This window comes from Suricata suricatta, chromosome 1, assembly GCF_006229205.1.
Source record: "Suricata suricatta isolate VVHF042 chromosome 1, meerkat_22Aug2017_6uvM2_HiC, whole genome shotgun sequence".
Taxonomy (NCBI): domain Eukaryota; kingdom Metazoa; phylum Chordata; class Mammalia; order Carnivora; family Herpestidae; genus Suricata; species Suricata suricatta.
The window spans coordinates 41,212-62,060 of NC_043700.1; the positions used below are offsets into that span (position 1 = coordinate 41,212).

The following is a 20,849-nucleotide window of genomic DNA, read 5'->3' on the forward strand; positions in this document are numbered from 1 at the left end:
AGTCCAGCCTTCTAGGGATCCAGTCACTGGGGTTGTGAGAAGGACAGAGACCCAACAGCAGCCTGCACCCCAGTCCCTCTCCAAGGAAGCTCCCCTGCCTCCCCGCCCAAGACAGGTTCAGATCTGCGCCACTGGCAATAAACATGCTGCAGGCACCTGGCACCTTTCTTGGCGTGCAGAATAATGTCTACTCTCTTACTTCCTCCCTCCTCCCACTTGGGCCCCAGTGAATAGGTAGAATTAGCCCCAAGGGGAAAGGCCAAGCCCCTGTGACATCTCCTCTGGCTCTGTGTCGAGTGTCCTGCTGCCTTGCTGCTCCAGGGACCCCCAAGATTGTGCCTGACTTGGGCGACTCGACAGGAGCTCCTCGAGGGCAGGACTGGGCAGGAAGATGGACACTCAGGGCGACCGAGGAGAATGGAAACTGTTCTGTGCACAGTTTGATGCAGATGGGAGCACGATCATACGGATGTGTCTTTGTACATCTGTCCAAGCGCACAGAACGCACACAGAGTGAATCCTAATCAACTACGCACTTCAGTTAATAATAATGTATCGCCGTTGGCTCCTCCATTTTAATAAATTTAACACTAATGCAAGATGTTAACAATTGGGGAACTGGAGGAGGCTTAGGGAGGGTATGGGAACTCTGCACTTCCTGCTCAATTTTTCTGTAAACATAAAACTTCCCCTAACGAGTCTATTAATTTTTTTTTAAATACTGCTTCATCTAGAGTCACTTAGGTACAAAAAGCAATAGCGTAATATAAAAGAAGTAAACTTCAAATAAATATTAGGCCAGATTGATACAGACTCACTTTTGCAACTCCCTCTGTAAAGTTAGTCAAAATGCTTTCACAGTGTTGGAAAACCTAACACTATGTGAGAAAATTTTAACTACTAATGAAAACATGAATTCGGCTCTTTAACCTCAGCTTGAAGTGCTCTAATGTCACAATTCTAGAATTTCTTTTCCCTTTTTAATGTTTTTTATTATTTTCCAAGAATCTTTTCTTAATGTTGAGAGACAGTGAGAGAGGGGAAGTGAGGGGAGGGGCACAGAGAGAAGAGGAGAGAGGATCTAAAGCAGGCTCTGAGCTGACAGCAGAGAGTCGGATGCGGGGCTTGAACTCACAAACCGAAGTCAGACACTCAATCGACCGAGCCCCCCAGGCGCCCCAAGATTCCAGAATCTCTGGCTGCTACATGCACTCCCCCAGTTCAGCGCCTGCTGCCATCCCTGCAGATGGTACCAGGTCACAAGGGGCACCTCACTCTGCACGTCCCGCTGCACAGGCCTTCAGCCACGCCCCCGGCTGGTGAGGATGGGTCTGGTGCGGAGCCCGGAAAGCACCGTACAACCTGGAAGGGCCCGACAAGCCCTGGGCAGTAAAGGTGCGCAGGTCCTGGATCAACAGGAAAAAGCCTCTTCTATGCAAACAAGTCTGCCTGGTGCTGCTCACGGGAAGTCCCGGTCAGAGGGAGCGCGGATCACGTGGGGCCAGTCACGTGGTCTCGCACTCCCCTCTCCAGGCACACGTGCATCAATGTCAAGGCACATGTGTAGGGGGAGCCCCGGGAGGTCAAACCCTAGGGTGGGCCACAGGAAAATAAGGCTAAACATTTCCCTCTAACTGCATGAACCATCAACAGAGGTGGACCGTCAGTGATTCTCCAAGGTAAGAACGACTCACACCGACGTGAGCAGTACTGAGAGACAAGAATGGGCAGCCCTTTGGGTCCGTAAACATAAGTTACTTTATTAAACCTCTGTGCGTCGGAAGACACCCGCGTCTGCTCCACAAGGTCGCGAGTTAGTCGTCTTCACAGGGACGCGGTTTGCTGGGTGCCTTTGAGCCGTCACTCACTCCTTACAAGGAGATAAACGGGCATCACGGGTCTTGACCTAAGCACAAAGCAGCAGTAAGGACAACACGCACCCTGAGCGCCACAACACTCGAACTCGAGTCGGACGTTTCCATGACCAACGCACACATGTGTTTTACAAAGACGTCAAGAGGTTTCAAAGAAAACAATAAACCTAATGTTATTGCACACTCCAGGCCGAATCGAGTGTCTGTGTGTGTGTCCCCCGCTGCCCACAGTAGGGTGGGCCCCTGAATCCTCGAACGAGCTGGAATGACCCCCTTTGAGCACTCTGCTGTTATACGAGACCTGCTGTTCTCCCGGACTGAAGGAAGTCGGGGCCGGGGGTGACCCTCACATCCATGAGAGAGGCCATTTCTCTGCGGACACAGGTCTCCACTGTCCTAAGCGAGCGCTGGGGAGCTGCGGGGGGGCAGTGGGTGGGGGACTGGGACCTCCCCGCACAGTGCTGGTGTGTGCCTCCCCAAGGGCCAGGCGGGTGGAGGCAAGGTGCCTGCCCTCACCTCCCTCCTTCCCCCTGCCCAGCTTGTGGGGCAGAGCAGCCACTGCCCAGCCCTGGAACCCCACAAACACCAGCAGAGATCGAGGGTCTGGTTGGGAAGCCCACTGGCAACTCGGTCCATTTGCACGGCTCTAAAAGGCAGACAGATCTGATTACCAAACATGTACCTTATTTTGCCAAGTGAGCAAGAGAGCGTGAATACACACTTCTGGTTTTACTGGCAACCCCCTGACTGCAAGACCCCACAGCCTCTACTCAAGCACGAGACCACAAGGCCGCCGGCTCAGTTCCTGGGGCAGAGTGTCACCCGGGCACGAGGTCTGTCTGCGGCTTTGCCACCAGATGGCGCTGCTGCGGCCAGGCCGGCCTCTTCATTCAAGGAGATTCTAACAAGAGCCCAAACAGGACACCTTCTGTCTGAGGACAATGCCTTGCAGTTAAGAAGGTCACCACCACTGGACAGGACACACAAACTGACCACGTGACAGGAGAGACTGGATGCTGACGTCCACAGCACCGGGGGGTGAGGGTGGGGGGCAGTGCAGATGCCAAGTCTCGCCCTACACCAGAAGAGCCCCCACCTCCTGGACAGGTGGCCCGGCCACCACCACTGCCACCCTCCCTGATGGTCAACAGGGCCGCACATGGTTAGGCGCACAGGAGTAAACCACGGCAGGCCACAAAGTCACCGTGGCACAAACGTGCCCGCAGAGGCACACCTAGGCATTGCACATGTTCTGTGGCCACTCAGAAGTCAGCACAGTCCCAGTCACCAGCACGGCAGCCACACTCGGGAAGAGTGCCGTGCATGGGGCGTGAGGCAGCCTGAGGACCTCACGGACGGGGACAGCAGTCACAGGGCCCCAAGCCCTGGGCCACTACTGCCCTGCCCAGGGCCCTGGGCCGCTACTGTCCCTTCTTCGGTGGCACTGGGCCGTTGGCCCCCAAGGCCTCTGGCTGGGCGAAGTTCCAGTCCACTGGGGTCAGGAGCTGCTGCGTCTTCTTGTGGGTCCAGTAGGGGTTGATGACGAGCGTGAGCAGGCCCAGCCCCACGAGGAAGAGTGCCAGGTGCGGCAGGTACAGGGTACGGAGCAGCCCGTCCCAGTGCCAGAAGCACACCCACCACATGTGGTAGGTGAGCACCATGCGGCAGTGGAACATGTGGATCATCAGCCACTGGTTGAGCCTCCAGAACAGGGAGTCGGACCAGCCGGCCTGCGGGACAGAGCACAGGGGCGTCAGTGCGTATGCCCCAACATCCCACCGCCCCCAGCCCTCCCTCTCCGGACTCCCGCCCCCAGGAGCCAAGTCCAGTCTTGTTTCCGGTCTCACTTTGGTCTCCCCTTTAACTGCGCACTGGACGTCAACAGGCCCTGGGAGAAGGCTCTCTGAGGACAGGGATGCTAAGGATGACACACACTTACCTCCTGGTCTGATCTTGGACACTTTTACCCCAGGAGCCCATGGACGCAGACAGAAATTGACTTTCCTTAAACTTACTCCAATTTTACACTAAAACTAGTTTCCAAGAGTTGTAGCCAAACCTGTACAGAGAACTTAAAGATGGTCCATCAGATCCTGGACACGAAGGCAGGACCTGGCCAGACCCAGGCCACTCTGGCGCCAGAATGGTGAGCACCAAGCAGGTGACACAGGACATCCTGCACCCCCACATCCCAGCACCACTCAGACCTGGCACACACCAGCCTCTCCGCCTCATTCCTGTTGAACCCGAGTTACACAATGTCCCTCAGGAGCCCTGGGCCCCAGGCAGCCCTCCCAGGTGGGGACAGTGTCTTGCTTCTGCACAAGGAAATTCAGCAGTTCGAGGCTGAGGCCCTGAGAGCAGGCAGCAGAAGTGACCTCAGGAAAAGGCACGGGGGTTGCTTGAGCCACATCTGCCAAACCCTGAAGAGGACACAGCAAACTGATTTCCAAGGATGAGTCTGTTTTTATTTTTATTTATTTATTTATTTTTGTGATACAAAATACAGCACCCTTTCTTAATAAAAACCCTTGAGGAAGTCGGAATAGAAGGAACTAACTTAAACATCATAAAAGCAATTTATGAAAAGCCCACAGCTAATATCATCCTCAATGGGGAAAAACTGAGAGCTTTCCCCTTGAGATCAGGGACACGACAGGGGTGTCCACTCTCACCACTGTTGTTTAACATAGTGCTGGGAGTCCTAGCATCAGCAATCAGACAACAAAAGGAAATACAAGGCATCAGAATCGGCAAAGAAGAAGTCAAACTTTCACTTTTCGCGAGATGACAAGATACTCTACATGGAAAACCCGATAGAAGCCACCAGAAGCCTTCTAGAACTGATCAATGAATTCAGTAAGGTCGCAGGGTACAGAATCAATGTGCAGAAATCTGCTACATTCTTATAAACCAAAAATGAAGCAACAGAAAGAGAAATCATGAAATGGATCTCATTCACAATTACACGAAAAATCATAAACTACCTAGGAATAAACCTAACCAAAGATATAAGAGTCTGTTTTTAAAACATGGGAAAGGAATCCTAACTGATGTCATAAAAGTGTCCTCATGGCTCAGACAAAGGAAAAGGAGAATCCATGAGTTGATGGCTTAGAAAAAATTTACTGAGAAAAACAAGGAACTTACTTGCTGTCTGAAACGCTGGGAGCTTAGCCCAAAAATAACTTCACAACAAATCTGAATGGCCACCTACTTTTAGACTGGACACACCCATGCATGTTTTCTAGTCCTGCTGAGACTTACTTTAGGTGCGGATAGCACCCTGAGGAACATTCTATTTATTCCAGCAGAGTTTAGATGTTGAACACTCCAGCCCTATTAATGAGCTCTTACTAAGTCTAGAGGAAAGCACCGATGCGAAGCGGAGGAGAGAAGTGAAGGGGACAGACAGGGCACCCGGGGAGGCTCTAACAGACTCGCCCTCTCTGGGTGTGGGGTTCCTGAAGCAGGTGCCTTGGCCCCCATGGACAGCGTCCCCACTGCAGCCCCCAGGGATGGAAGTTGCCCCGCTCAAGCAGCACACGCCACCTTCAGACCTCGTGGGCAGCTCTTCGTAAACTCACCAAGCACTCAGTCTGCCCCGACCCTGGGGAAATAAACTACAAGCCCGTGTCTGGTGCCCCTCGAAGTGGATCATAGCCACGTGCTTCCCGTGGACCTGCTCTGCTGGAGCAGGATAAACACACAGGCATGAGGGCCAAGGAGGCACAGATCCAAAAGTGTGGCATCAGGGGCCTGAGACGCAGGCAGGGGAGGAGCAGTGACCATAAGGTTCGCTGTCATTGGTCTGACGGCCGAGTGACAGGAGGATAAGATGAATGTGCCCGCTAACTTCTCTGTAAAATCAGAGGGTGAGGCTGCAGATCTCAGGGGCTCCTGGCTGTCTGGAGGAGAAGCCAGGACCACAGTCAGCCCTCCGTCGGCAGGAACCCGGGGCCCTGGCTCCCCGGCATGCCCTAGTCTCGATGAGAAACAGCGGGGCTGCTGCCAAGCGGCCCAGTCACCAGGTCCAGTGCTGGCATGGACGATAGTCGGCTTTGGCACAGGCGCTGTTCATGTGCCCTCCCTCAGGCACACACCGCAGCACGGCTGGGCCCAGACGCACACGTGTGTTTCGGGGACCCAGTGTCGCTGGGACTCCTGTGCCGCTCTGCCCCCGTGTGCCAGTTCCCCTGCACTTGGCTGCACTCTCCCTCCCCAGGGAACAAGCCTGGATCTGCCCTCACGGACCCCACCTCCAGAACTCAGTCCATCGTCCACATTCCTCCCCATCTTCCACATTTTCAGCATCCGATTTGTCCAGTAAAAGATGGAGCCTCTCTGTGTACAAACTACAGAGCACCAAGTGCCCGGGCAACCTCAAGTCACCTCCCTGTCACCTCTCCTACTCGCTGGGCAGCACAGACTCCACCTCATCTTGCCGCTCCCTCCAAAGTCCACAAAACAAAGGGCTCTTTTCCATTATTTCTGTCACTGCTAAAAGTGGTCTTCCTAAATTACAAATATCCGTATCACAAATATGAACTCTTCCTCTATAGTAATTATGTTACATTTGTCCAGCTAAAAGCTAGGGAATTGAGTGTTCTTTGGCATTCCTCCATGTCATGAGGTGACAGTGCTCAGAGAAAAGCCAGGCACGGGAGTGAGCTCTGTGACAACACACAGAGATGGCTTTATGCAGCCCCGGGTCCAGGAAGCGGGCACCACACAGGACACGCACATGACAAGGGACGGTTTTTACCTCACCTACTTCTCGGCATGGACCAGTGTCTTCCGGATGAATTTTATCATTGAGTGTGCGAGTCCTGTGTGAATCCAAACAGCATTTCAGAATCCTAGCTGAGGAGGACACGCTAAGAACAAGACGCTGTTTTTGAGGTAAAGACCTGTCTTAGTGACAGGGATGTTTTCGGTCCTGATTTACACTCTTTCGTGTGTCATCAAATCAGACCTTGATGGTTGGGCAGACTCTTGAATCCAGATGCCCAACTCTCCGTGACTTTGGCAGCTTTATTAAAAGCTTACACAGGCTTCGATATGCTAGGTAGCATGTACTTATGTGTGAACTCTAAGAAATGAAAAAGCTCGAATTTCTGACCTAAGCTCCCTGAGCTCAGCACACAGCCTGTCGGTGGGGTGTGCTGGCTCTGCAGACTGAGTGGTGTTAACAGTGACCACACGAACATCCCTCTTTCCGTTCTGCAGGCACGGCGCCCGGCAAACTGCACCGACAGCAGAAAACATCCCAGGCCAGCCTCTCTCCCGTGCCTGCCCGGAGTCCCCTGCTTCCCGGGGATGCTGAACACCGAGGCCGGGTCCCCCCACACACGTAAGGAGGGAGAGGCCTAGACCCTTGCTGGCGGCCGGGCTCCAGGGGGCACAGACACGTCTGGAAAGACACCTGCAGGGCGTTCAACACTGATCACTCCTGAGCACTGGAGACAGGAGAGATTTTCATTTTTTCTGTTTAGGAGCTTTCTACAAAAATATGATAGAAACTCAAGACACCTAATAATCTATGTTCTCAAAAAGTGTGAATCACAGCCCAAGCTCGTGTGTCTTGCGGGTTGTGGCGCCAGCTACCATGGGGCGCAGGGTCCCAGCACACAGACTGTGTGACTCCTCTGCTGTCCCTTCAGGGATGTCCCTCCCTGCCACAGCCACGTCGACGGTGAAGCCTGGTGTTTGCAGATGTTAGATGGACAGGGAGGTCAGGACCACTGGGCCACAGCCCGCCTGACCCACACACCCTCCAACCACTCCCACCCACGACAACGCCGTGCTCACGGCCAGAGAGCAAGGGAAGTGTCTGCCCTGCTCTATATCCTCAGGAGGCCCCTCTCCGTGGGGAGAAAACCCAAAGGGCAGCACCGGAAAGCCACGTGGCGTGACTGGTACAGGCTGGTGCACAGGATGCAGGTGCGTCCCAAGCCACAGCATCTTCCCTAAAATGACCCACACCCAGACCGGCGGCTTCAATGACTGTTCAGAGCTCGGCTGAGCGGAAGGGCCCCTTTGCTCCATTAAAGGTTTCCAGCCTTCCCCCAGATCACTCCTGCCTGAGGACCTCACGCACCCACAAGCCCCTCATCCAGGAGCATCTGTCCAGCTGCAGCACCCGCACCATCTGCCCTGGTGCACCTCAGCCCGGCCCCCGCTGCTCTCCACAGCACCTGCCCCCTACCTACACACCCTCCTGTGGCACAGGGCCGGCTATGTATGAACAGTCTGCACACCTCTGCGAATTCACCCCCGGCGTGCGTACACCGTTGATCCCTGTGGACGTGTGCACACCTCTGTGAATTCACTCCTGGTGTGCCTATACCATCGATCCCCGCGGATGTGTGCACACCTCTGTGAATTCACTCCTGGTGTGTGTACACCATTGATCCCTGCGGACGTGTGCACACCTCTGCGAATTCACTCCTGGTGTGCTGACACCGTCCATCCCTGTGGACGTGTGCACACCTCTGTGAATTCACTCCTGGTGTGCCTACACCATCAATCCCCGCAGACGTGTGCACACCTCTGTGAATTCACCCCCAGCGTGCGTACACCGTCAATCCCTACGGTGTGCACACCTCTGTGAATTCACTCCTGGTGTGTGTACACCGTTGATCCCCGTGGACGTGCGCACACCTCTGTGAATTCACTCCTGGTGTGCATACACCGTCGATCCCCGCGGATGTGTGCACACCTCTGTGAATTCACTCCCGGTGTGTGTACACCATTGATCCCTGCGGATGTGTGCACACCTCTGTGAATTCACTCCTGGTGTGTGTACACCATTGATCCCTGCGACGTGTGCACACCTCTGCGAATTCACTCCTGGTGTGCTGACACCGTCCATCCCTGTGGACGTGTGCACACCTCTGCGAATTCACTCCTGGTGTGCCTATACCATCAATCCCCGCGGACGTGTGCACACCTCTGTGAATTCACCCCCAGCGTGCGTACACCGTCAATCCCTACGGAGTGTGCACACCTCTGTGAATTCACTCCTGGTGTGTGTACACCATTGATCCCTGCGGACGTGTGCACACCTCTGTGAATTCACTCCTGGTGTGCGTACACCGTCGATCCCCGCAGACGTGTGCACACCTCTGTGAATTCACTCCCGGTGTGCGTACACCGTTGATCCCTGCGGACGTGTGCACACCTCTGCAAATTCACTCCCAGCGTGCGTACACCACTGATCCCCGTGGACCCTGACGGCAGTGTGGTGTTTCCCATTTCTCCATTTTCTCCCAAAGCTGCGACACTGCCGCAGGAGTGCTCGGGGACACGACCCACGTGTGCTAACTGCAGTCGACAATTATGAAACAAAAAGCTGTATTTCAAGTTCACGTAAACCAACCCGTGAACAACACATCATAAGAGACGGCCAAAATCTCTGCTGAAAATATATTCTAAGAGTTTGACCTGAACATCTTGATATCAGAATAAGAACTGAGACTGTATATAGGAGACACACTTCTTTTAAAAACAGACTTTTAAAAACAAAAAGGGAACAAATATATAAATAACAATGTCGGGTCCTCAACAACCTGATTCAGAGACAAAGACCCAAGAAAACCACCACCATGTGTGCCGGCCACCAGCAAGATGGTGGGTGGGAAGCTTGGACCCATCCTCCCCACAGACACTGATCCGGCAACTGTTCATGCACACAGTACCCCGTGAGAAATCGGACACAGGCAGAGAGGCTGCCGTGGGCAGGAGCACCCACACTCGCAGTGGCCGACGGACACTCAGGACACACTCTTGCACACACCATCAGGAAGAGACCCCAGAAGAGGAAGGAGCTGATGCACCATCCGGCGCCCCAATCGTTCGGAGGGGCTCCCGGAGGACTGGCCTGGGTCTTGCCAGCCCTGGAGTTCTGACCATCTGGCAGAGTGTGGGGAGCAGTGGCGGTGGTTTGGCCAGTAGATCCCGCAGTGACCTGCTCTGTCTGGGGGCAGGACGAGCTGCCAGAGACCCCAGAGCCTGTGGCTGGGCTGAGCAGAGGGGCCATCTCTTATGTGAGGAGGGTGTGCAGACCTGGAGAGGTGCCCACCTGCTCTATTGCACAGGCAGCAATGGACCCCGGAAGCAAGACCAGGTCAGGTGCTCCGAACCGAGGAACGAGGTGATCTTCCAAAAACACACCCTCATGAGGTGGGGTTGAAGGATTTATGGACAGAGGATTACACACAACTGTCGTGAACATGCTCACTCAAGTCACAAGAACAACGCAGGACCAAAGCGAGAATTCCCACAAAGACAGAAACATGTTAAAAAAAAAAAAAGTACCAGACAACACAGTGAAGAACAAAAAACTTCACTAGAAAGTTCACCAAAGTGATCGACAGATTTAACTCCATTCCTATCAAAATCGCAATGATGCTTTTTACAGAAAGAGAACAATTGTAAAATCCATAGGAAACCACAAAAGACCACCAAGAGTCCTGGCACTCTTGAGAAAGAAGAGCAGAGATGAAGGTGTCACACTCCCTAACTTGAAACTCTATCACAAAGCTGATCACAGCTGGGCGGCACTGACACGCAACCACTGGGACCCAACGCGGAGCCCAGAGAGAGCCCAGCCACATGCTCGGTCCACCTCCCACAATGGGGTGAGGGCAGTGCCTTCGACAGGGGCTGCTGGGGAGGCCAGACAGCCACGCACAAAGGAGCGAAACACGGCCATGTTCCCACGCCAGACACAAAAGTGAAGTCAGAATGGACTCATCTTAAATACAAGACCCAAAACTCAGACTCCTGGAAGAAAACATGGGGAAAAAGCTTAACTACATTGGCCTTGGCAATGATTCCATGGGCATACACCAAGAGCACAGGAAACAGAAATACAAGTAAACAATCGGGTCTGCACAAAACTAATGTCCTGTCTCACAGCAAAGGGAATGGTCAACGGGGTGAAGGTACAACCGACAAAGTGGGAGAAAATATTCGCGAACCACAAAACTGAAAACAGATTAGTCTCCAACATACATAAAGAACTACAAGTTGATGATTTAAAAACAAAAAAAACCCCAAAAAACAGGAAAATCAGATTCAAAAAACGGCCTAAGGACTTGAACAGTTTTCCAGAGAAGCCAACAGCTGTACAAAAAGATGCTCATCACTTGTCATCGGGGAGATGCAAACCCGAATCACACGGAGATGCCACCTCACACGAGTCATCGAGAACACGAAAGAATAGTGTTGGCGAGGGTGCAGAGACACGGGGAGGCTCACCATGTGGGGAGAGGGAAAATGGGGCAGCCGCTGCGGAAAACAGTTCAGAAGTTTTATTTTCTAAAACCGAACTACTGTCTGATCTAGGAACCCCACTTCTGAGTACTTTTCCAAAATAACTGACATCAGGGTCTCAAAGGGCTGTTAGCCCCTTCCCTGTTCCTCACAGTGGCTAAGACATGCAGACAAGCTCAGCGCCCGCAGCAGGTGCACGGACACGCAAAGCATGGTGTGCACACAGAATGGAAAACTGTTCAGCCTGAGGAAAGGAGATTCTTCAGTGTGCAACGTGGACAAACCTTGCGGACATGAGGCTCAGGGCAGCGAGCCAGTCACAGAAGGACAAACACTGCACGGTTCCAGGGATACGAGTCAAAATCCCAGATGGGTGTGGAGTGCTGGGCGCCAGGGCTGGAGGAGGGCAGCCAGGGTTACTTATCACCGGTGGAAAGTCTCAGCCAAGCAATGGGGACAAGCTCGAGAGTTCTCAAATAATGCCTGTTACCTAAACAATGGTCAAGAGGGTAGACCTCAAGTGTTAATGTAAGATGACCTAAAACTTTCAAAAAGATGAGTGCGTTCATACACGTACTTCCAGATCTTATTTAAAATAGCATTTTAAAACAACTTCCTTCACTTTAAGCATTTGAAGGAAAAACCCATCATGTTTTCTGGGGCTTACAAAGTATTATCAACTCAGATCCACAAAGTTTCGTTTTGTTATGGGGCAGAAGCTTAAAAGATTTGTTTAAAATTAGGAGGGGCACCTGGGTGGCTCAGTCGGTTAAGCATCTGACTTAAGCTCATGTTATGATCTCACGGTTCATGAGTTCAAGCCTCACGTCAGGCTCTCAGTGGACAGCTCAGAGCCTGAAGCCTGCCTCAGATTCTGTGTTTCCCTCTCTCTCTGTTCCTCCCCCACTTGTGTTCTCTCTCTCAAAAGTAAATGGATATTTAAAAAATTAAAATAAACACAATTAGTAACATGGAGGGACTTGTGAGTAGGTCAGTTGGTTAGGCATCTGACTCTTGATTTCTGCTCAGGATATGATCTCATAGTTGGTTGGGCTCTGTGATGACAGCATGGAGCCTGCTTGGAATTCTCTCTCTCTCCCTCTCTCTCCCTCTCTCTCTGTCTCTCTCCCCTCATCCCATTCTCTGACCCTCTTCTGCTTGCTCTCTATCTCAAAATAAATAAACATTGTAGAAACGAGTAACACGGAATTCAACAAAACGAGTGTCGTTCCTGATTGTGCATGCCACGACCTGGTCTGGTGGTGACCACGGAGTGTGGTGTGCAGAGAAGCCTTTGCACAGATGCAACATAGGCACGGGGCTCTGCTCAGGCCCCCAGGCCGTGCTGCCGAGGGCCGAGACGGCGGGTGAGCCCCAGCACCCGCTGTAAACACTCACCTTCAGGAGCATCCAGGAGACGCAGGTGAAGGGAGTGCTCATCTCCAGGAGCAGCGTGATCATAGCCAGGTAGTGGCCCGCCCTGAGGTTGACCACGGAGCCGAGGAAGCCCAGAAAAGCAAAGAGGTGGTGCACGACCAGAAACACGTCAAATGTCCGGAAAAGCACGTTGGACACGTGAACTGCTACATTTTCAAAGAGAAAGAATCCTGTTGCCGTGGCCACGTGAAACCAGCACCAGTTCTGCTGGCCGCACACCTTGTCAGCCTGCAGCACGGGGTCCACCAGCAAGGCCCACAGGCCCGCGGCTGTGCTCTGAACGCCGAAGACAGCGCGGGTGGCCGCCAGGTTCCAGAAGACCTTCTCTCTGGCCACCAGAGAGCGGTAGGTGGCGTTCAGGGACGAGGACAGCTGGTGGCAGACGGCGAAGACACCCACGTAGAAGACGAAGCCGGCGACCACCAGCGTCGAGCGAACCTTCCAGGACGTGTAGTCCAGGTCAAAAATGCTCCCTGAGGTCCCGCCATCGCTCACATGAGTCATTGTCCTGACTGTGTAATATTAAAGGCGTCCCAGGGCTAACGCAGGGCTCGGGGGCCCACGCCACGTCTTGTCCCACAAGGCACAGTCTGGGCAGGTGCGTCTGGACTCGTCATGTATTCATCTCTGACCTGAAGAAGAACACAGGCTCACATGGCGTGGACTGAATGGGAACTGTCCCCACCTCCCTCCATGCGGCATGGACTGGACGGGAACCTCCCCCTTCCTGCCTCCCTCTGCGTGGCGCAGACTCAAAGAGAGCCCCCCCTTCCTCCACATGGTGTGGACTGGACAGGAGCCCCCCTCCTCCTCCGTGTGGCATGGACTGGACAGGAGCTACCCCCCTCCACGTGGCAAGGACAGGACCCCCCCACCTCCCACCTCCCTCCATGTGGTCTGGACTGGACGGGAGCCCCCCCCATGTGGCATGGACTGGAGGGAACCCCCCCACATCTCTGCTCCTGCACGACGCGCACGGAGCGGGGACAGGGAGTTTTACAACTCTTCTGTACTCGCCTATTTACAGACACACGTGCACACACAGCACGGAGCCACCACCGGCAGCACCGGAGGAGGGGGAAGGAGAGGGCACAGGAGCTTCGAGGTGCGGCTGGGATGGCTGCGGGGACAGGGCTGATGGCACACACCGTCGGGGGCTTTGCCGCGGGGACGCCCCGGTGAGCCTGGGTCACACTCATGCACTCTCACTCCACAGGGCAAGGCGCTTAGGTCACCACACCAGGATACGATTTGTGAAAGCTTCTGGCGCCTCGGAGAGGGCCCTGCCCTGCCCCCTACAGGCTGCACATGGTACTCTGCACGGTGCTTGGTACTGTGCACAGTACATGCCCCCACCGTGCCGCGTTCGGGCTTCACACTGCCTGCCTCGGCTTTCCGCAGCAGAAATCACTGCCAGGAGCACCAGAGGCAGGGGCGGCCGTGTAGACGGGCTGTGGCCATGTCTGGCACACAGCAGGTGTTCACAGGACTCCGCATGAGGATTCCCGTCACCTGTCACCATCAGGGACCCACAAACCGGAGGAAAACCGAAGTCCCTGCATCCAGGCTGTCACGTTGCCTACGGTGTGAGGCCTGCCCGTGCTCTCCCATTAGAAGCAGCACAGGGGCGGCCCTCCCGCGGACCCCGCACCCAGGCAGCCCCCCGACGGGCTATGCCAGTCCCTGCCGGAGGGAACCCGCCTCCCTCCCTACATCGTCCTGGCCATTTTCTCTGCTCCCAGATGCAAGGTGAGAATTCCACCACCAACCATGAAAAACACCCCTGCACTAAATCTGTAAGATCATAAACTAAGCGCTTAACCCGAGGGCCGTGGGCATCGTTTATCACCGCCCTTGTTCCAAACCCTTTCCTCCTGTGCCAGTGGCTGCCTCCAAGCGGAGAAAACATCAGACTCACCTCCTCAGTAAGTGCAACTGAGAGAACCAACAATTTTTCTCTGTAACAACGAAAAACAGAAGTTCATTCCTTCACTGCCCAGAAACTTAAAAAAATATATTTCTTCTTTTCACAACCAACCCACTTCCCGTTGCTGACCTTAGTTCGGTAGAATTTGGAGACCACATTAAGACGAACTTCAGGTCTGATTTCCAATACAGCCAAGGACTTTCTGTCTCCACATCTGAAGGTGGCTGTCGTGCATTTTATACTAGTTGGCATGACAGAGTGTAGTGGCCATCAGGGGAAGGCAAGAGAGTCCGTGTTCCTGCCCTCCACACGCACCCCTGCATAGTCCAAGCCCCGAGTTCTTGGGACGGGGTCTGGTGGCGGCTCTGCCAACAGTCCCCCTGCATGGGCAGCTGTCTGAAGACACGTGTCCCTCACCCGTGGGCTCCTGCTGGCGCTGGGTCCTCTGAGAGCGCTGCCCCCACCCGGGCCTGCCTGTCAGCCCCTTATCTCTCGGATCTTGCATGAACGCTGTTACCCCAGGAGCCCCTCGGACAGATGCCTCCCACAGCCCGGCTTCTCCTCTGCTGCGTCTAGAAACTCACTCTGCCCTGGAGCGCTACCCTCCAGAGACTCTCTGCGGGCGGGGCCGGGTCCTCCAGCCCTTCACTGTCCCCGCTGCCTAACACAGCGCCCTGCACAGGGGACACGATTGGACACACTTGTGGAATATGTGCTCCAGCAGTCGAGTTTACAAATGTTTGGACATGTTCTTTGTGAAACTGCAAAGAACTCAAAGGGAGACCCCCCCGCCCCCGCTTCCTCCACATGGTATGGACTGGACAGGAGCTCCCCCTCCTCCCTCCGTGTGGCGCGGACTGGACAGGAGCTGCCCCCCTCCACGTAGCATGGACAGGACCCCCCCCCACCTCCCACCTCCCTCCATGTGGTCTGGACTGGACGGGAGACCCCCCCCTCCCTCTGCGTGATGCAGACTGGATGGGAGCCCCCCCCCCCCATGTGGCATGGATTCTCAGGTCCTCAGAACAGGAGGAAGGGAGTTCGGAGGCGCTCTACGTCACCTCGCAGGCAGGACCCCAGTATGCAGGGGGAACCCGGGATCAGGTGCCAGCAGAGGCACCTGAGTCCCTGGGGCCCCTCCTGCCCCCACCTTCCACATCCCCCAGCTCTGCAGGGGGCTCACCAGCTGGGACTGCCTCGGGGCAGAGGGCTGGGAGGCGACTGGCAGGACAGAACAGCACCCACGACACTTCCAGCTGGCTGTCCCTGGGGAGGTCAGCATGACTAGCTGAACTGCGATCCTCGAACCCAGAGCTGCAGGCATCAAACCAGCTGTCCATCTGGGACTCTTCAGTGAAAAGAGGCAAAACAGCTATTCTGCCCCAACTGTCACCGTGACCACTGTCGGGACGCAGAAAGTACTAGCTCATTTAACCCACCCCACAACGGCTCCCTTTCTAACTACTGAACTCTCGGAGTTGGTAACGGTCCTGTCATAAAAGGCAAAGCTCACAGAAGCATCTGTGTTCCTAGTTCTCAGCGAACCAGGCTCTGCAGCAGGCTGGCTCCTTGTGGGTATGAATCGATTCGGGGGGAAGACAAAAGCACCCACATACGCACACTCCCCACCAGGACTTCTGAGGCTGCCCGTCGCCTTCGTGCCCAAGAGGGCTCCATGTCAGACACGGAGGGCGCCGAGGGCCTGCTCTGGCTGCCTCACGGACGTGGTCCCTGTTCCTGTTCTTCACGCCTCCCCAGACACACATACCTGTGTGCACACAGATCCGGCTTAATAGAGAGAGGTTGGCAAAGGTGCTTGGCTTCGGGCATCCATGAACAGGTCTGTGTCACGTTTATCCCCTGTATACTCTGACACCTTAAAACCCTTCCTGGGGGGTGGGGAAAACACTGCCCCTCCCAGGCCAGCCCACTGTGACAGAGAGAGGGCAGGGAACTAACCTAAGAGCCTCCCTCCCCACCCAGGCCCTGGACTCAGGAGCCAATACCACTGCACCCCGCCCCTCTACCCGCCCCTGCACCTCGAGGCAATATGCCTCTGTCTTGACCATCACAGGACCCAGGGTGCCATGCCGAAGGCCACCAAACTGTTCAAACCAGCCAGTCCTAACGTTCCCGTGGAAACCCCAACAAAGGCTGCAGCCTGACCTTCCCCTGCCTCTGACCTGAACTTCCCATGTGGCCCAGCACAGGGCAGGGTGGCCTGCCTTCCGTCTCCAGGACCCACGAGTATCACAACCTTGGTTTTCCTGGGCCTCAGCTCTGTGTCCTCTGGGGTCCACACCTACCTCATAAAAGCACAAGAACAATCTGGTTCTGCAGCAAGTCACCTTGTCACCCCACAGGGGTGGACGGGAGCAGGGCCACTTCCGGCAGAGACTGCAGGGCTGGGTAGAAGGAAGCTGCACCAGCAAGCACTCGACAGTAGCAGTCACAGGGGTGACCCTGCACAAAATCGTCCACACAGCTGAGCTGTGCGCTCCTCCAAAAGCTTCTTGTACTTTCCTCAAGTCGGTCATGAGGTCCAAGTTACAGTTCCCATTTTGCCACAACGGTGTTACTCTGCTCTCACCAAGGCTCCTGACCTGTGTCTCCTTTGCTTGAAATAAGGGGAGCTCCCTGCCTGAGACTCAGGCTCACCCCAATGGGGAGCCAGGACAGGTGCTCCTCAGGGAGGGTTGGCTCAGCATTGAGGGACTCCCAGGTACTGCGGCCGAAGGAATAAGAGTGGGGGTTTCTGACCTTGGCTCCACTATTTGGCCCAGAGGAGCCCCAATTTCTGACTCTGAAAATGAATGCAGGAGAGTAAGGTACACGAGGTACCTGTCACATGCCAGCATGCTCCACTAGGCACGAGAGCCGGGCCCGGCCACGGACTCAGCCCGCACTGGCACCTGGTGAGGCAGCCGGCAGAGCTCTGGCCCCAGTGCACATGCCGGTACCTCCAAGCCTTCGTGGTCAGCAACCCCTCCCCATGTGTGGAGTATGCCCGTGACCAGGCCCACCTGCAAGTCTGCCTTTCCTGCCCCCAAGGGGCGGCCACGCTCACTCCGGCATTTGCTAAGCAGCTGGGGCCCTGAGGCAGGTGCAGAGCCGCTGAACTGCTGTAAAAACCTAGGAATCCAAGGCGGAGTGGTCTTGTCTCCTCCGCCTCCAAACCACGTTAGCAGGACTCTAAGGCAGCACCAGCATCTTCCTGTGAGCGGCAGCCGGTTTAAACGTGAGCCACAGACAATTAAAGAAAATCTCACTGTCCTGCTGGAAAGAAACCCTGGGAGCAGGCCACTGTGAGTCCCTTCTTCCTACTGCCCCTCCCTGCCATCCCTGCCCCCACCAAGCAGCACAGGGACAAGGGAGCCCCGAGGGTCTGAGAGGGGGCGGCCTTGGAGTGCCTCCAGGGTCAAGACGTGTACCATCCTGGGTAAAGGGAATGGAAAAGCAGAGGTTACAAGACAGGGATCTGCTCCCCAAACTCACAGTCCTTGGGAAGATGCTAGAACACAGGCCCATTACTGGGTCTACATGTTTCGGAACCACATGCTTGAGTGCCTAACAGTGAGACGAGAGGCAAGGGCGGGAGGAACAGGACTCAGTGAGGAGGCCAGGTGAGGCGGGCCAGGGGCGGCCCAGCTCTTCACATGGGTGACAGGGAACTGGCTCCAAGGGCTCAGAAATCCAAGGAAAACCACTGTCCTTTAAAGGACACCATGCAGGGGCGTTTGGGGCTCAGGAGGCTAAGTGTTGGACTCTTGATTTCAGTTCAGGTCATGATCTCAAGGTTCGTGGGATGGAGCCCCGTGCTGGGCTCTATTCTGACAGCGCAGAGCCTGCTGGGGATTCTCTATCTTTGCCCCTCCTCTACTCGCTCTTTCTCTCTCCAAAGAAACAAACTTAAAAATTATTTTAAACTATGCCATGGAAAACCCTGAGGAGCCTTCTAGAGCTTTCTGAGGGCAATATCATGTGTGTAAAAAAACAAAGAAAAGCTGCAGACAAGTTAGGGTCAGACTCTGAAATGGAACAGGAGAGCTCAAGCTGAGACAGGTCCCGAGGAAACAAAGAACTCAGTCTCCCCTTCACTCCTAAACCCACTCCTCATTCCGATGCTTGCTCAGAACCCGAGCACACGTGTTCCCTCTGCTCCCGCCCAGCTGAGGTGCCCACACTTCTGAGCAGCGGGTGCTGGCCTGGCCTCACCGGGCACCCTGTCTCTCGGGGACCATACATTGACTCACACTCAGGCTTTGTGTCCATTGGAAGGTGTCCAAGCCCAGGTGGTTGGGGAGCTGTTGCAGGTGGAGGCGCTGGTTCCTGCAGGGGCCCGGAGCCCCCCTGCCCAGCTCTTTGCAGACCTTCGTTTTCTTTAGGGAAAATCTATCTACAATCCTCATCTTTCTAAGGATTACTGTTGTCAGCGGATGCATTGCTCTGGACCAGCCATTTTAAAAAATTGAATGAGTGTTAGTTTAAGGGCCACAGAATGACCTGGCAGCCATGTCTCCAGGGGTGGGACTCCGTGGCCCCCGGGACCCTGAGAGCTCCATCTGACGCCCACCAAAGTGTTCACCAGGTACAAAATGGCTGGACACACTAGGACTTTTGTATTTGGCTCAGATCATTGATCCAAAACTTGGAAAGGAAATCAAAAAGACGAAGAGGGGCGCCTGGGTGGCTCAGTTGGTTAAGCGTCCGACTTCGGCTCAGGTCATGATCTCATGTTTGTGGGTTCAAGCCCCACATCAGGCTCTGTGCTGACAGCTCAGAGCCTAGTGCCTGCTTCAGATTCTATGTCTCCCTCTCTCTCTGCCCCACCCCCTCTGGCTCTGTCTCTCAAAAATGAGTAAACGTTTAAAAATATTAAAAAAAAAAAGACAAAGAAAGGGTGCATACTTCCTACATCACGCTGGATTATTGCTTAACAAACCCCGTGAGGAGCGCTTGACTGGGGAGAGATAACTGTCACCGTTTCCTGGGGAATGGCCATTTCAGTCGAAGTTAAACCATGACACTGATAAGGGGCTATGCTCCCGTTTCGCCCCAGGAAGAGATAATGCAGGCTTGTGATTTCAGTGTGCCTGGACATGCACCACTGCCTTACCTCACCCACACGCCTGCCTCTCTCCCTTACATCAAGCTCACCCTGCCGGGTCCATGGTCAAGGAGATCAAAGTAACATGACACGGGTCCCCTGTCTGCGGGAGAATTCTGAGGCTATCGTTCTGAGAAGCATGGTTTGGCCCTGTGTAAAAACATGTCTTCCAAAATCAGAAGAAATTCAGACTCAAGGACAGAACAACTTTGGAAAATCTGCCCAAGTGCGTGGTCCTCCCAGCCAGCTCCAGGCAGCGTGACCGGTTTCAGTTCCATTATTTCACTCAGTAGAAGCTCTTATTTTTCCCATAAAAAAGGCTCAGGTACACATGCTGCTTCACGCCTGCTCCTTCCCAGTCCACAAACCTACCTGCAAAGTAAGTCTCCCAGGGTTGGAGACCACTCGGCAAGGGTGCGCTGAGGCCCAGGCCACCCAGACACCTACCACAGGCTTAGCAAGCAGGGCCTGGGAGCTGCCTGAGGAAGGGTCACCGCCGCCCCCGCTCCTTCCCGGGCTCCGCGGCGCACCGGCACAGGGCTCGAGTACACAGGGCTCATCCTCACAGGGCGTACCCGCACAGGGCTCCCTTCACACGCACAGGGCTGACATGCACAGGGCGCACCCGCACACGGCTCACCCGCACAGGACTCCCTTACACAGGCACGGGGCTGACCCGCACAGGGCGGACCAGCACAGGGCTCCTTTACACAGGCACAGGGCTGACCTGCACAGGGCTCACCGGCACAGGGCTCACCCGCACTGGGAGCACCCGCACACAGCTCACCTGCACAGGGCTCACCTGCACAGAGCTCACCCGCACAGGACTCCCTTACACATGCACTGGGCTGACCCGCACAGGGCTCGCGTACACAGGCACAGGGCTGACATGCACAGGGCGCACACGCACACGGCTCACCCGGACAGGACTTCCTTACACAGGCACAGGGCTGGCCTGCACACGGCTCACCTGCACAGGGCTCACCTGCACAGGGCGGACCAGCACAGGACTCCCTTACACATGCACTGGCCTGGCCCGCACAGGGCGCGCCCGCACACGGCTCACCTGCACAGGCCTCCCCCGCAAGGCCTCCCTTACACAGGCACAGGGTTGACCTGCACAGGGCGCACCTGTAAGCGGGTGGACCAGAGCCCTGCGCGGCGCATCCCGGCCCCCGGTCCCAGCCGGCACCTCCCTGGCGGCCGCGCCGCGTGGGAGCGCAAG

The 20,849-nt window shown here is 55.1% G+C and overlaps 1 protein-coding gene across 5 annotated transcripts in view; it reads right to left on the bottom strand.

The window, feature by feature from the left end:
* Positions 1-1,734: 1,734 nt before the first annotated feature.
* Positions 1,735-20,849, bottom strand: part of CLN8 (CLN8 transmembrane ER and ERGIC protein) — a 24,570-nt gene continuing 5,455 nt past the window's right edge. For 2 of the 5 annotated variants that reach the window (XM_029933305.1, XM_029933295.1), the window contains exons 2-3: positions 12,552-13,222; positions 1,735-3,604 (exon numbers count right to left, since the gene is read on the bottom strand). In XM_029933305.1, the coding sequence (XP_029789165.1) occupies positions 3,296-3,604; positions 12,552-13,094 (852 nt within the window). In that variant the 5' untranslated portion in view covers positions 13,095-13,222 and the 3' untranslated portion in view covers positions 1,735-3,295. Of the gene's footprint in view, positions 3,605-12,551; positions 13,223-14,508; positions 14,549-16,285; positions 16,455-20,690; positions 20,778-20,849 lie in introns of those variants that run through there. The other 3 variants (XM_029933315.1, XM_029933310.1, XM_029933299.1) reach the window with 3 other exon arrangements.